General features: G+C 43.7%; 1 protein-coding gene across 2 annotated transcripts in view; it reads left to right on the top strand.

Annotated features, from left to right (window-relative positions):
• The window catches only part of DNAH12 (dynein axonemal heavy chain 12), a 451,362-nt gene that overhangs the window by 114,811 nt on the left and 320,859 nt on the right, over window positions 1–15,692 (top strand). For both annotated transcript variants that reach the window (XM_033925718.1, XM_033925717.1), the window contains exons 18-19: window positions 4,402–4,587; window positions 6,400–6,600. In XM_033925718.1, the coding sequence (XP_033781609.1) occupies window positions 4,402–4,587; window positions 6,400–6,600 (387 nt within the window). The remainder of the gene's footprint in view (window positions 1–4,401; window positions 4,588–6,399; window positions 6,601–15,692) is intronic.

Genomic DNA, 15,692 nt, shown 5'->3' with positions numbered 1-15,692 from the left:
TCCACCCCAGGAAGGAAATAGCCTTTAAAGCAGATAGGCAGAAAAGGAGTGATGGTAGAACTAACGAGAATGAAATTTGCAAACTTTCCACAGTGGACTTTTAAAACACCCTATGAGAGAGAGGCTCAAGTGAGGTAGAGGGAACAGAATGAAGATATGCACTAAAATGAGTAGTCTGAAAACAAGAAAGTTCCAAAGAGGTATTGGTGAAAGTAGAAGAACCCCAAAAAAGATCATTAATATGACGCATATCGCAACCAATTGTCAAAAAGCGAAGACTCAAACCCAGGCTGCCCTTGTACCATGGAGCCATTGCCAACTTATAAGGTAGTCGAGCCCTCTTGCCAGCCCAAAGAAACCGCTGGACCAAGCACTCCAGTCGTCGCTCATCCCAAGAAGTCAAATAAAGAGGAAGCACTTGAAAGGCATATAACCAACACGGGACAATAAGCATGTTATATAAATGTACCCAGCCTAGAAGCGAAAACAGAAGGCCTCTCCAGAGCTGCAGTTTAGTCTGAAGGGCATGGAACAGCGGTTCCACATTCAGACAATACAAGCGAGATAAGTCAAGCGGGATAAACACCCCTAAATATTTCAACGAAGAGTCAGCCCATCTCAATGGAAATGCACCCCTCCATGCTGCATGTACCGCAATAGCGGAGAGTAAAGCGACTGACTTACCCAATTTGAGAGAAAGACTAGAATAAAATCCAAATTCAGAAATAAGGTCTAACGCCGTCAGCAAGGAATCCTTAGGCCTAGTAAGAATCAAAAACATGTCATCGGCGAAGGCCAAAGTCTTCAATTCTACCCCTTCGACACTAAGGCCCTGCACCTTACCAAACCCATGCAGAGTGCAGAGCAAAGATTCCAACGAAAGAAGAAAATGCAAGGGCAAGAGGGGACACCCCTGCCGAGTGCACCTAAGAATAGGAAAGAAATCCGTTCGTGTCCCATTAATCAACAAAGAGGCTCTCGGATTAGAGTACAGAGAACACACTGCATTCAAATAAAAGTCTCCCAGCCCAACATATTCGAGAGTACGAAATAAAAAAGACCAATGAACACTATCAAAGGCCTTAGAGGCATCTAAACTGACAAACAAAGCGGGAATACGGTGATATTGACAGTGAGCTAGGGCAAAGAGGACCTTATGGACATTACAGACTGATTGGAGACCATGGACGAATCCTACTTGGTCCTCATGAATAAGTGTGGGAAGATGAGGAGCAAGATGGACAGCTAGCATATGAGAAAGAAGCTTAAGATACATGTTAATCAAAGAGATAGGACGATAAGAGCTGGGAGCATCAGCCTCTTTGCCAAGTTTCAGCAATAAAGTAATAAGCACCTCATTAGCATAATGAGGAAAGGAGCCTCGAGCAATAGCTGTATTGAAATAAGCCAGCAAAGGACCACAAAGATGGAAGGAAAGAATGCGGTAAAATTCTTCAGAAAAACCATCTGGGCCCGGGGCCTTACCGAAGCAGAGAGCCTTAATAGCAGATTCTAATTCCATCGCCCGGAAGGGACTATTGAGAGAAGACACGACGTCCTCTGGGAGGCAAGGGAGTCCTGAGGACTGGAGATAATCCGCCAACAATTCCGGAGAAGCCTCCTCAGGAGCTCCATACAACTGCTGAAAGAAATCAAATAAGACCCCAGAAATGTTCTACGTATGAGTCACCCTGTCCCCACCCGGGATCCGAAGAGTCAAAACCGGTTTCCTATTAGTCTCAACGTTCACTAAGCATGCCATAAGGCGCCCCAGCTTATTACCAAATCGGTGGAAGCGATGGTTGATAGGCTGCCCTTTTCTGAGAACACGAGTGAATGAGAGAATTGAGAGCCTCTTGGGTAGACAAATAACGTTCCCGAGTTTCCCTTGATGGAGCCGAGTGGAAAGACCGCTTGGCAGTACGTAAGGCCCATTCTAAGGTGATAATTCCTCTATGGATACGCTTATTTCTCGCACACAAAAAATAATTAATATGGCCCTGAATCACCGTCTTAGCAGCTTCCCAGAACAAAACTGGCTCATCCATATGAGGGGCATTATTGGTGGAATAGTCATCCCACTGGGTCTGCAAAAAGGTTTGAAATTCCACGTCCTGTGCAAGATAAAACGGAGAGCCCCAAGAAGGCGAGTGGAGATAGGCAGCTTCCAAATGAATATCTACCCGTATCAGTGTATGGTCCGAAATACTCAAAAGGCCAATCTCCGCCGATACAACGGAAGGAAATAACGCCGAGGACATAAAAATATGATCAATCCGAGACCAAGTGCTCTGAGCCTGAGAAAGATGAGTGTAATCTCGAACCTCAGGATGGAGAAGATGCCAAGGGTCCACCACAGAAAGAGTATCACAAAAATCAGAAAGGAGACGACCTCTGGCCCCCAATGAAATAGAGGAGGTGCCCGACTTATCAGAGGCGGGTTCCAAGACCAAATTAAAATCTCCCAAGAGAAGAAGCGGGTTCCCAGAATAACGAGAGCAAAGCTGAGTCAACTTCTGCAGAAAAGTAGATTCCAACGAGTTGGGACAATAGACCACCAGCAGAAAGTAGCGCTGGTCACCCAACGTCAGGCGCAAAAGAAGGTATCGGCCATCAGCAGCTTTATCAAGGACCTGAACTCCAAGTGGCGAAGACTTGTGGACCAACACGGCAATGCCACCATGGCAGCCCGGTGAAGAAGCAAAATAGACCTCCCCCACCCAAGAGCGACACAGCTTAAGATGTTCCGTGTCCGTTTAACAGGTCTGTTGTAAACAGGCAATGTCCAAACGATATCGCTGTAAAGCTGTTAAAATTTTAGACCGTCTTACCGATGAAGTGATGGCCCCTACATTCCAAGAGGTAAGTCTAAAAAGGGGTACTCAGTTTGGAAAATCAGGGAATAGGTAGAAAAAGGAATGCAGAAAAAAGACAGGACAGTAACCCCAGGAGCCCAGCCTCTCCCCGGGGAAGTAAATCCATGTAAAATGTACAACCGGAAAAGCATAACAAAAACAGTTCAATATCCCAAGAAGCCAAACACTAGAACCGAAGGAGGACCGCCCCCCCCACACCCAACATCCCAACCCACCAACCCATCCCCCCCCCGAATTCTACATTACGGAAACTCGCCCCGCACCACCAAGGTAGCACGAAGCAAGGGAATCACTATCCCCCTCCCCCCGCAACACACACAGTGCAAGTAAATACAAAAACAGCAATTCCCCAACATTATATAGACATACCACACCAGAAACACCCATCTGCCCCCTCCCTCCCATTACAAAGGAATACAGGGGGCACCCAAAAGAACCATACCCAATGCCATCCTTAAATGCAGCCAAAAATCACTGCTGGCAGCAAGTCAAGCCAATTCATACTGGACTTGATCAGACCCACACGAATCACCAAGCATCAAGTTTATTAGGATTTTATATACCGCCTATCAAGGTTATCTAAGCGGTTTTTACAATCAGGTACTCAAGCATTTTCCCTATCTGTCCCGGTGGGCTCACAATCTATCTAACGTACCTGGGGCTATGGAGGATTAAGTGACTTGCCCAGGGTCATAAGGAGCAGCGTGGGGTTTGAACCCACAACCCCAGGGTGCTGAGGCTGTAGATCCAACCACTGCGCCACACACTCCTCACTATAATAGAGCTGGTGAGATAAAAACAAAGGAACCAGAATTGGTAAAGTTCCAAGAGCCACATTCTTAAAACCAACCAAAATCCAAACAAACCAGTTTATACATTTATACGGTTACTTTATGTACAGAAAGAAGGTGCCTAGCTGTCAGAATGCAGACCAACAAAAATAATAGTGGCTGTGAAAGTGCTTAAACATGCATAAGAGGAATCTCCTGGACTGGAGTGCACAGCAGATGCCATCACCTTTTCCTCATTAGGGAAATGGAAAGGCCTCTCTATCTTCTTTTGAGATAGGGAGGTGAACTGGGGGCATAGGTGTAAAAAGATGGCAAGTCCAGGTGACGGGGTTGGGATAGAATAGGATTAGTACAGCTGCGTAGTCCTAAATTTCTCACCAGTTAAATAGGGTTTATACCTGCTTGGGGAATCCTCTAAGGAAGAGTTTCAAGCTTCATCTACTTAGGGCTCCTTTTACGAAGCTGCGGTAGTGGTTTAATGCGCGTAATAGCACGTGCTAAAATGCCGGATGCGCTAGCCGTTACCGCCTCCTCTTGAGCAGGTGGTAGTTTTCAGCTAGCGCGTGATTAAAAGTCGCGCGTGCTAAAGCCACTAACGTGGCTTCATAAAAGGAGCCCTTAATATTTTAATAGACTTTTTTTAGAAAAAGAATTATACTTGAATAAGTATTAATATTATTATTATATTGTTTCAGAATACTTTAAACTTCATATAAATATTTTATCTCAATTAGGAAAACATTCCTTTGGTGACTATCCTCTGCAATCCAGGAATCAGGACTCGTCACTGGCACCAGATGTCAGATATTGTAGGCTTTGATTTAACTCCAGACTCGGGAACAACCTTGAAGAAAGTTCTAAAGCTAAATCTTGGCCCATATATGGAGAAATTTGAATTAATAAGTGTTGGAGCAAGCAAGGTAGGAATGACAATTGACTAAAAAATTTTATAAAGGAAGATTTTAAATATTTGTAAGAGAAAAAATGCAAATAATCTCTGAATCTATATTTCAGTAGATAGCACAGTCGCATCTTATCTTAGCTTCTAACAGATCATAATAGAATTCATTTTTAGTACCGAAAAGGCTTGGGTATTGAGTAGAACCATAGAAAAATATTGCTTCAGAACTGTAGCTAAACAGGATTGGACAGGTTTGAAGCTTGCTAGATGGAAGAAAGGTGGTGAATATGTTTTAAAATTGTGAGTAAATGCTCTGTCCACAGTGCTTATCAAGCTCATAGCAAGTTTACCAAGGTCATAGCAAGCTGTAATTGTACCCTGTGCATCTCACTCACTATGGTATCCTGCCTCCCCAACCCCCTCCAGAGCAGTGGCATAGTAAGGGGGGGGAACTGTCCTGTGCACCATCTTGGTGGCGCTGGCACTGCTCTGCCTCCCCATGCCATGCTTGTGCCCTCCCTTCCCCGTACCTTTTTAAATCTTCACCAGTGTGATCAACTTCTCCAGCCTTCTCCTCCTGCCAGTGTTTACTTTCCCTCTGATGTCACTTCCTAGCCCCACAATTTGATCCCCTAGCTTTGGATTCTGCAGCAAGGTCAGCAAAGGTTAGGAATACTACAGATCCAGATAAGGAGGGAACCCAATCACTGTTTAACAATAGCATTTGTTGTGGTGAATAAGGGTGGGTGGATACTGGATTCAGGAGAGAAGGATGACTTGGCTAAAGAGGGGGAAAGGGTTGGATTAAAATGCAAAATAATAATAGTAAAAAGTTTAAAACTCCCAAAACAAAACACTTGAAAACATGAAACTTCCTATCATAATTAGCAATGAAGAAATTTAGGGCAAATTCCAATTTAAAAGCATGGGGTTCTTTTTCCTAAGGTGCACTAACAGATTTAGCACATGCTATATGCTGTTTAGCTCATTGTATACTTGTGAGCTGCATGACACTTAATGCACACCAATTCATTAGCACACCTTTGTAAAAAGATATCGTGGTTTTATAGGACATATGTTTTAGGAAAAAAACTAAAAATTAACTCTCAGATCTGAAATTTATTAGGGTCAATTTGTTTTTGTTTATTCATTTATATCCTGCCCTTACCCAGGGTGGATTACAAACTTACATATATACAAACTATAACATTACATCAAACATTACATACACTATCAACAATACATACTCCCACAATACAAAAAACTCCCATAATACAAGTACAAACTTTAAAATACACAGGCGACCAGCACCTTATTATCTTCTCCTTTTCAATAATAACACAGTCTCAGACCTGTGTTTATACTTAATTATTTTTGTTAAGAATTTCAAAAATAGATAACAAACTATGACATGAAACAGTTATTACAATGCAGATGTTATCAAATCAAGCTGATATGTATTATTCTAATGAGATAAAAGCTTCTCCCTACAACCCCATCCCCTTATCAAACCTAATTCTGGAAGATAAAACATCAGTTGAACATCTCTAAACTGTACTTCTAAAAGGGCTTAGGGTCAATTTATGCGTGAACATTTTTTCTTTTTCTTTCTTAACTATTAAATTGTAATTCATTTTGCACTGATTTTGTTGAGATAAAATAGTCAAATAATTTGAAGTTAAAAAATTGGTTTGTAAGTCATAGAAATAGAAGGAACTTGCTTGGGGAACATAAAAGATGGTGAATTAAACGATATGGAAGTACTAATTTTAATACTCCAGCAAAATGTTGTTCTATATAAAAGTTATTTATTACTACTTGCATTGTACAGGAGTTCTCGTTGGAGAAAGCAATGCACAATATGGTAGATATCTGGGATGCCATTTATTTCAATACAAGCCACTATCGGGAAACTGGAGTGTCCATTCTTTCTGCAGTAGATGAGATTCAGACAACTCTAGATGATCAGATTGTAAAAACTCAAACAATGAGAGGATCACCTTTCATTAAACCCTTTGAGGAAGAGATCAAGGTATGTGTAATAGTTCCTTTTTTAGTGTACAGTGGGTGCTAAATTGACCATTCTTAGGGTTTTCTTAAGATTTGCACTTGTAGTTTGTAACATCACATGAATTTTTATTCTAGATATCATTGCAGTTCGTTTATTAGTCTGTCTTTTTTCAATTATGTTACAATCAAGAAACATAATATCTGAAATATATCAATTAAGAAAAGAAAAAGAATGTAAGTTTCTAATATACATAATAATGATGCATTTTGCCCAAATTACTGGAGAGAAAATAAAGTATATCAAATAAGTAAAGAAAAATTTCCATAGCATTCCTCTAGACTAGCACAGATAAGTATTATGCACTCCTACCAACAGATTGAGACAGAAAAACACTGAGCTTCGACCTAGTCTATACCGTATTTTTTGCTCCATAAGACACATCAGACCATAAGATGCACCCTAGATTTAGAGTAGGAAAACCAGAAAAAAAATTCAGAACCAAATTGTCTACTAATATATACCAGGCTCTGCACCCTGTCTCCCCTTCCCTGCCAGGCTGTTCATTTCATTTTTCATATACACACAATACAAACAGCAGATATAAATTATCAAAACTGACACATTTTGATCACTAAATTGAAAATAAAATAATTTTTCCTACTTTAGTTGTCTGGTGATTTTATGAGTCTCCTTCCTTCCTTTCTTCATTCAGGCACAAGAATTGTCCCTTCCTATTCCCTCCCTCCCATGTCCCGAGTTTGTGCCCCTTCACTGCCTTCTAGCCTTTGTCCTTCGTTTTCCCTCCCTCCCATGTCCCGAGTTCGTGCCTCCTTGCCCCCACTACCTTCCAGCCTTTGTCCTGTCTGCTGCGCCAGAAACTGCCTTCTTCCCCCCACCCCCCCGCGCGCTGAAACCTGCCTACCCTCTGCTGATTCCTCCTCCTCTGGACCCGGTCCGCCGCCGCTATAATGCAACTCAAAGAAGGGAAGAGCCAGCGTGCAGTGATTGCACGTTGCCGGCCCACAGGCCTTTGCCCGACGTCGGAACTGACATCAGTTCTGATGGGTGAAGGCATGTGGGCTGGTGACGTGCAATCGCTGCATGCTGGCCCTTCCCTTACCTTCTTTGAGTTGCGGCGCAGCGGCAGCCAGCAGGGAGCAGCGGCAGGGAGCAGGGATAACAGCAGTGGGCAGCAATCCACCTGTGTACCCCCAACAAGTTGGTCATTTTAAAAAGGTAGACCGGGGTGAATGGGAGGTGTTTAAAAAAAGTTACCTTCGCTTCTTAAGACACACTGAAATTTCCACCCAATTTTGGGTGGGAAAAACGTATATCTTATGAAGCAAAAAATATGGTAAGTGGGCTGTGCAGTCTCTCTGAAACCAGTCTGTTCTAAGTCTCAGCAGATGTTAGAGTGGTAAGCTTGTGCAGCCTCTAAGGCGTCAGCACTGGGCCCTTGTTGTGGCAGGAGTCTGACTCTGTTCTTTTTGCGCTGGCAGGGACTCAGCGGAGAGTCAGCTTATGGTCTTTGAGGCAGAGAACCAGCTAGTTTCTTCCCATGAGGTCTTTGGATGTGATGCCGTGATGGTTGGGAGAGCTTTGCCTATAGCCCTGATTTTGGCGAGAACTGCCTCCATTTTTAATCTGGCCTTGGGGGCATGATTTTCTTCTGCATTTGGACCTGGTAATTTCTTCAGATCCTCTTTTGGTGGACACTCAGTTACCTTCAACCTCAGAGGTGGATTTTTCACCAGAATTTATCCAGGCAATCTACAAGGCCTTTTGCTTGTGCAGGGAAGGGCTTTATAGGCCTCTTTTTCCTGAAGGACTGCCACAGGGATCCTCTTCTTCCCTTCCTCTTAAAAAAAGAGGGTGTATTCAGAGGAGGAGGATCTTCTGGATTATAGGATTGAGGATTCTAGGGATAATGATGCAAAGCTGTTGGGGCAGAAGTGGTTCTCTGGTGAAGATGCCTAGGAAGAGCTTCAGGAACTTACCTTGTAGGTTTCTTCTGTTCTGAAGTTTGAGAAAGTGCCTAAGGACGCACTGCATACAATTGACCTGTTTTTGAAGGGTATTAGGAAGTCTATGTCATCCTTCCTATACATCAAGACATCTGGGACATCATTCAGGTGCAATGGAAGTCTCCTGATTCTCTGTTTCGTCTGGCTCAGTTTGTAGCTCGTCTTTACCCTATCCCAGGCAGGGAAACTTTGAAACCTATCCCGGTTGACACGGTTTTGGCTGTCTGTACAAAATATATATATATACTAGTGTTTAAGCCCGTTACATTAAGGGGTGCTAGAATATATGTCTGTCTGTCTGTTTTTCTTTCTTTCTGTGTCTCTCCCTGTCTCTTTCTTCCTTTCTTTCTATCTCTCTCCCGCTATCTGTCTTTCTTTCTGTCTCTCTCCCTGCCCGCTGTCTTTCGTTCTCGTGCGCTGATTGCCTGACTTTCTGTCTCTCTCCATGGCCCCTTCTGTCTCCCCCCCCAAAAGCAAACCAAGATTGCTCCCTGGCCCCCTTTCCCTCTCCCCCCCCCACTTCCCTGTGCAGCAGCAGCAGCATTCCCCCCTTCCCTGTGCAGCAGCAGCAGCAGCATTCTCCCCTTCCCTGTGCAACAGCAGCAGCATTCCCCCCTTCCCTGTGCAGCAGCAGCAGCAGCATTCCCCCCTTCCCTGTGCAACAGCAGCAGCATTCCCCCCCTTCCCTGTGCAGCAGAAGCATTCCTCCCTTCCCTGTGCAGCAGCAGCATTTCCCACCCCTTCCCTGTGGAGCAGCATTCCCCCTTCCATGTGCAGCAGCAGCAGCAGCAGCATTCCCCCCTTCCCTTCCCTGTGCAGCAGGATAGCAGCATTTCTCTTCCTCGTACCTGGCCGGCTCTCTTGCCAAAGTTATTTTTCAGTTCAAAGCTGCCACCGTAGCTCCTCTCATGATCCGTTCCTGCGTCTGAAGCGTTCTCTCTGACGTGATGTCAGGGAGACTTCCGACGCAGGTGCAGCTTGTGAGGGGAGCCGCAGCGGCGGCAACAGACTGAAGAATAACTTCAGTAAGGGAGCCGGCCAGACCGCAGGTCGCAGCCAGACCTGCGGTACCTGTGTTAGACGGAGTGAAGGCGGGAAGGGGGAGTCGCCTCTGTGGTCGTCGCCTCCTTGATTAAGGTGCCTCCGCATGTGCAGTATAAGGAGCCAGCATACCACCGTGGCTCCTTCTATTGCACATGTCTGACATGGAGGCACAGATCATGGAGTCGGGGATCACGGCATTGTAAGTGCGCATGCGCGCTTAGGATTTTATTATAGAGGATATATATATATACCATTCCAGTGGAAGGTGGCTCAGCTCTAGGGATCCCCAGGATCATCAGATAGAAGCCTTATTCAAGCAGAGTTTTGTTGTGGCAGCTTTTGCGGTGCAGGTGACTGGGGTGGTTTGATGGCTAGGGTCTGTTTCTGATGGGCTGAACAGATTCTGGAAAGGGAATATGTTGATTGGAGTTTGGTAGACCAGGAGGCAGGCAAGCTAGAGATGGGTTCTTCTTTCTTATTGGAAGCTCTTTATGACCTCCTTCATACTTCCTCTAAATCTATGGCTCTAGGAGTGTCAGATGTTTACTGTGGCTCAGAGGATGGTTGGTGGATGCAGACTTCCAAAGCCAAGCTTAGCAAGTTTCCTTTCAAGGGTTCTCTCCTGTTTGGTGAGGAGTTGGACAAGCTAGTCAAAAGTCTAGGAGAGACTAAGGTTCCTAAGCTGCCAGAAAACAGACCACAATTTCTGAATAGGGGTTCGGCTACTAGAAGCTGGTTCCGAGAAGCTAAACGGTATAGACCAGGTAAACTACCTCATATACTTTAATATAAACCTATCCAAATATAAATCGAGATAACATTTTTCTCCTAAAATAAGGGAGAAAAATGTTAATTCAAATATAAACCAATGGTTTATATTCAACTACCAGTACCCAGGCAGAAGCAACCCATCCTCCCTTTCCCAGTATCCTATCTGTCGGCTCTGCAGCAAGACTGCCAGTCAGTCTGTCCCCCTTCATGGCCCCCCCTCCTGGACCCACTGCGAGCCTCCAGTACTGCCCTGGTGGTCCAATGGTGTGTGGAGCTGGAGCTACCAATCGATTCCTCCCTCCCTCATGGTGACTTTGCCTCTGCAACTAACTAACCAGCCCGCCCCCCTCCCTATCCGGTCCCATGCAGGTCTACCTTAGGTCTCTGGTGGTCCACTGGTGAGGCATGGCAGGAGCGATCCTTCTATGTTCCTGCCTGGCAATCTCCATAGTAAAAAAAAAAAAAAAAAAAAAAAGGCTGCTATGAGTTCATGGCAACCTTCGTGAGACTCCTACCAGCAGATGGAGACTGAGAACCACTGAGCTTCGACTTAGCCTATAAGTGGGCTGTGCAGTTCCCTGAAGCCAGTCAACGAAAAGACAAGCAGATGTCAATAGGGCAGAAAGCAAGAGAAAAAGAAACAGTACCCCACCTCTCCATACACTAGCTGCTGTTTCCCTATCTGGCCAATACCAGCATAAACTGGGCAACTCCTGATAGGGCAACCATACAGCCGTGCCCCCTAGGATGTGTTACACATTGAGAACCCAATGGTGAGCCTTCTCAAAAAAGCCCATGGCCAAATCATAATCTTCTGTTTCTGTAGGTTTCTCTTCTTTTTTTTTTTCTTTTCTGTGTTATAAATGCAATAATCCAAATGGAATAATGTAGGTGAGCTCTGTGACATTCTAGAGGGACTAATGGAAAGTAAATTAGCAGGTAAAGTCTAATTTTTCCCTTCCATAGTGTCCCTCTAGACTGGCACAGATGGGCAGTACCAAAGCAGTAACAATTAATGGTGTGATCCTCGCAAACCTGCTTCCAACACTTGAGCCCTGAATGCAGCATCCTGGTGAATGAAAACATCCAGTCTGTAATGCCAAGAAAACAAACGAATAGAGGACCAAACTGTCACCTTACAATTGTCTAGAGGAGAGACTAAGGAATGCTCAGCCCAAAACTTCGCTTGAGCTCAGGTAGAATGGGCTCTCAAGAACTGTAGAACTGTCTTGTTGAACAACAAAACATGGACGCCACTGCCTCTTTAATCCCCTAAGCAATAGTAGCCTTGGAAGCAGCTTCACCCTTCTGAGGGCCTTCTATCAACACAAACAACTGAACCAAGTGCCTAAATTCTTACGTTTTGGACAAGTAACAGCAGAGAACTCTTCGGATGTTCAAACAATGTAAGCATTTGTGCTCTACCAATCCATAATGATCATCCAGGACTGGAAGGAAAATGACCTGATTCATATGAAAGGCTGAGACCACCTTGGGGAGAAATAAGGGGACCAACCAAAGAGTTATTTTGTCTCAAGAGCAAGAAAGGGCTGAAAGAGCCTGCAATTCTGAGATAGGTCTTAAGAGTGACATCTTTAAGTGTGCAACCTGATAAAGGCTCAAAGGGAGCTGCTACGAGGACAGACAAGGCCAAATTAAGGTGCCAAGGTGGAATGGAAGGACGGACCCCACGATAGAAACTGATAACATCCAGAAAGGATGCTGTAGAATGCCTGCGAATAAAGCCCTGAAACAGGATAAGGCTGCTAACTGAACTTTCAGAGAAGACAGGGAGAAGCCCTTATCCAAACCATCCTGCAAAATCTCCAGAACGTCTGGGATTGAAGACATAAGAGGAACCAAGTGACAATTGACACACCAAACCTCAAAGATACACCAAACACGCACATAAGCAAACAAAGTAGACCTCTTCCTAGAGCGCAGCAGGGTAGCAATGCCCATGGGAGAATAGCCCTTTTTACTCAGCCGCACCCTTTCAAGAGCCAAGCCATAAGCAAGAACGAAGCAAGATCCTCCATTTTCACTGGGCCCTGAGTAAGCAGGTCTTCCTGAAGTGGCAGCCGAAAAGAATCTTCCACTAGGAGATGCACCAGATTCCTGTACCATGGCCTGCATGGCGAATCAGGCACCACCAATACCACTAGGCCATTGTGCCTCTCGATTCGCTGAATGACTCAAAACCTATCATAGACCACAGAGAAAACATATATAACAGCATCTGAGATCAATGTTGAACCAGCGCATCCAGTTCCTCCGTTCAATAATCTTTTCTTCTGCTGAAGAATCAAGGGACCTGAGAATTGGACGATGTCGCCATGAGATTCATGATTGGCACACCCTACTTGCACATGATTTGGACAATGACCTCTGGATGTTCTTATGGTCTCCAAATAATTTCCCTACTTGGACGATTGTTTAATCAAAGCCTCCTTTCCTCTAGCAGTTTGCTTAGCAATAAAAAATACAATAGAATTTCTTCAAATTATAGGGTTCGAGGTAAATTTAAAAAAATCTCAGCTAAATCCCCCCCAATGTCTCCAGTTTATAGGAGCAATCTTGGATACAAATCAAATGAGAGCTTCAACACTGTATACCATCTTGAACTGAAAAGGTATGACAGGATATAAATAAAGCTATTATTATTATTCCTCAGCAAAGACAAGGCAATATAATTCATCTATGCAGTCAAGTATCCACTATGTGGATGTTGCCAGCCAGCTAGATGATACGACTAATAGGTCACATGTCTTCAACGGTACATGTTGTACCAATGGCTCGTCTACATCTCAGAATTCCTAAGTGGTCTCTGGCATCCCAGTGGTCTCAGGCTCGCAATTCATTATTGAAGAACATCAAGGTCATCTGAACACTTCAGAGATCATTTCAGTGGTGGATAAATCCAAACAATCTTTCAAAAGGTATTTTATTTCAAATCCCTCCACTTCAAAATTCTCACAATGGATGCATCAATGTATGCTTGGGGTGCTCATCTGGACGGTCTCAAAACAAGGTTTTTGGAATTCACAAGAGAAATCCCTACATATCAACCTTCTAGAATTGAAAACCATTCAAAAAGCTCTAATCACCTTTCAGAGTGCTTTAACCAACCATGTAGTTCTAATTCGAACAGACAATCAAGTAGTGATGTATTACACCAACAAACAGGGTGGAATAGGCTCTCTTTCCCTGTGTCAGGAAGCTCAGTGGATTTGGAATTGTGCAATTCCTCTCGCATGTATCCAAGGAGATCTGAATGTATTAGCAGACAAACTCGGCAAAATTCTTCGTCCTCACGAATGGTCTGAACTTCAATATACTTCAGAAAAATTTCAAATTATGGGGACCTCCTCAGGTGGACCTGTTTGTGCCTCCCCACAACTACAAGCTACCTCATTTTTGCTCCATGCAATTTTCTCTGCTGCAGCGTCTCAAGGTATATGGTTTTCTTCTGGATTAGTCAAACAAGTTCCTTTATGCTTTTTCTCCAATTCTGCTCATTTTGAAAACATTAGTTAAACTCAAGAGAGAACATGCCACCATGATTCTGATAGCTCCTCAATGGCCTAGGCAACCTTGGTTCTCCTTTCTACTTCAACTAACTGTCAAGGATCTGTTTCCTCTTAAGATTTTTCCATCTTTACTCACACAAAGTCACGGTTCAAATATACATCCCAATCTACACTCCCTACACTTGGACAGCTTGGTACCTTTCGGGATAAATTCTTCTAATGTTTAGTTATCTGATTCAGTTTGAGCTGTTATTGCTGCATCCAGAAAACCTTCAATGCAACAGTGCTATCTTTAAAAAGTGGACACATTTTTCATCATGGTGTTCTCTTAATCATCAAGAACCATCATCTGCTTCACTTGCTCACTTTTGGATTACTTTCTCCATCTTTCTGCATCTGGTCTTAAAACAACTTCAATAAGGGTTCACCTTAGTGCCATTAGAGCTTTCCATGCACCTCTCAATGATAAATCTTTAGCCTCTCATCCTCTGGTTATCTAGATTTATGAAAGGACTTCTTAATTCCAAACCTCCACTAAAACCACCTCCAGTTACATGGGATCTTAATATAGTTCTGGCAAAGGAAACCTCCTTTTGAACCACTAGCATCTGTTCTTTTGAAGTTTCTTACTTGGAAAGTTGTTTTTCTTATTGCTATTACTTCTGCACGTCAAGTCAGTGAACTTCAAACGTTGGTTTCTGACCCACTTTATACAGGTATGTCAGGTCTCACCGGGGTGGGGATCGCTGAATTGATGGGTCCAATTTTTTTGGCGAATCGGGCAGCACTAGTGTCGGGGATGAAGTCGGGGAGTGTCAGGGACATTTAGGGTAGGGGTGGGGGTGGGGGCTTTGGGGGGGTGTCGATCTTAACTAGGGCTTATTTTTGGGGTAAGGCTTATATTAGGAGCATCTTTAAAAATCATGCTAGGGCTTATTTTTGGGATATGTCTTATTTTCGAGGAAACAGGATAATAATATTATAATAATGCTTTTCTAGAGGAGTAGCACAATAATTAGAGCAATGAGCAGAGAACCAGAGAAGCCAAGGTTTATTTCCTAGTACTGCTCCTAGTGATCATACGCAAGTCACTTAACCCTTCACAAACATAGGGGCATATTTACTGAAGTGCGGTAAGCAGTTAGCGCAGGTTTTAGCAAGTAATAACTATTAGTGCTAGCCTGTACTAACGCATGTTAAAATAGCCTGTGCAATAAAAGTTTGTTGCTAACTACAAGTACTTAATTCAGGACAGGGCAGAGTAATGTCAGATTAGCTGGGGCTACACATTGCCATCAATGCACAGTAGATAGCATATTCTACCTGTGAATTGTGCAGTTAATGCAGGTTAGGGTTATCAGATGTCTGGGATTCCCTAGACATGTCCTCTTTTTGAGGGCTCCATTGGGCTTTCGGGTGGTTTTTTTATTTTTGTTCTTTTGTCCAGGTGCTGTGACGGTAAGAAGAAATATTTGCGGGACCTCTCTGCTGAGGCACATGCTGTCGGCTCTACCAGTCCTCTGTTGCTCTGTATTTGTGAATTCGAAGCCTCATTCTGGTGCTCCAATAGCCTCTCCAGCTTTCCTTCAGCATATACGTACTGAAATAAAAATTCTCCTTCCTTCCTCCACCCAAAAAAATTCAAATTACTCTTAATCTGAGTACAAAGTAATTAAGAAAAAAGACCTGAAACAGTTCCTGCCACTAAATAAAACGGGGGTTAACTGTTAGATAAAGAGGCGGA

Source organism: Geotrypetes seraphini, chromosome 17 (assembly GCF_902459505.1).
Source record: "Geotrypetes seraphini chromosome 17, aGeoSer1.1, whole genome shotgun sequence".
Classification (NCBI taxonomy): Eukaryota; Metazoa; Chordata; class Amphibia; order Gymnophiona; family Dermophiidae; genus Geotrypetes; species Geotrypetes seraphini.
The sequence above is the reverse complement of the archived record's forward strand: the minus strand, read 5'-3'. Positions and strand labels throughout refer to the sequence as shown.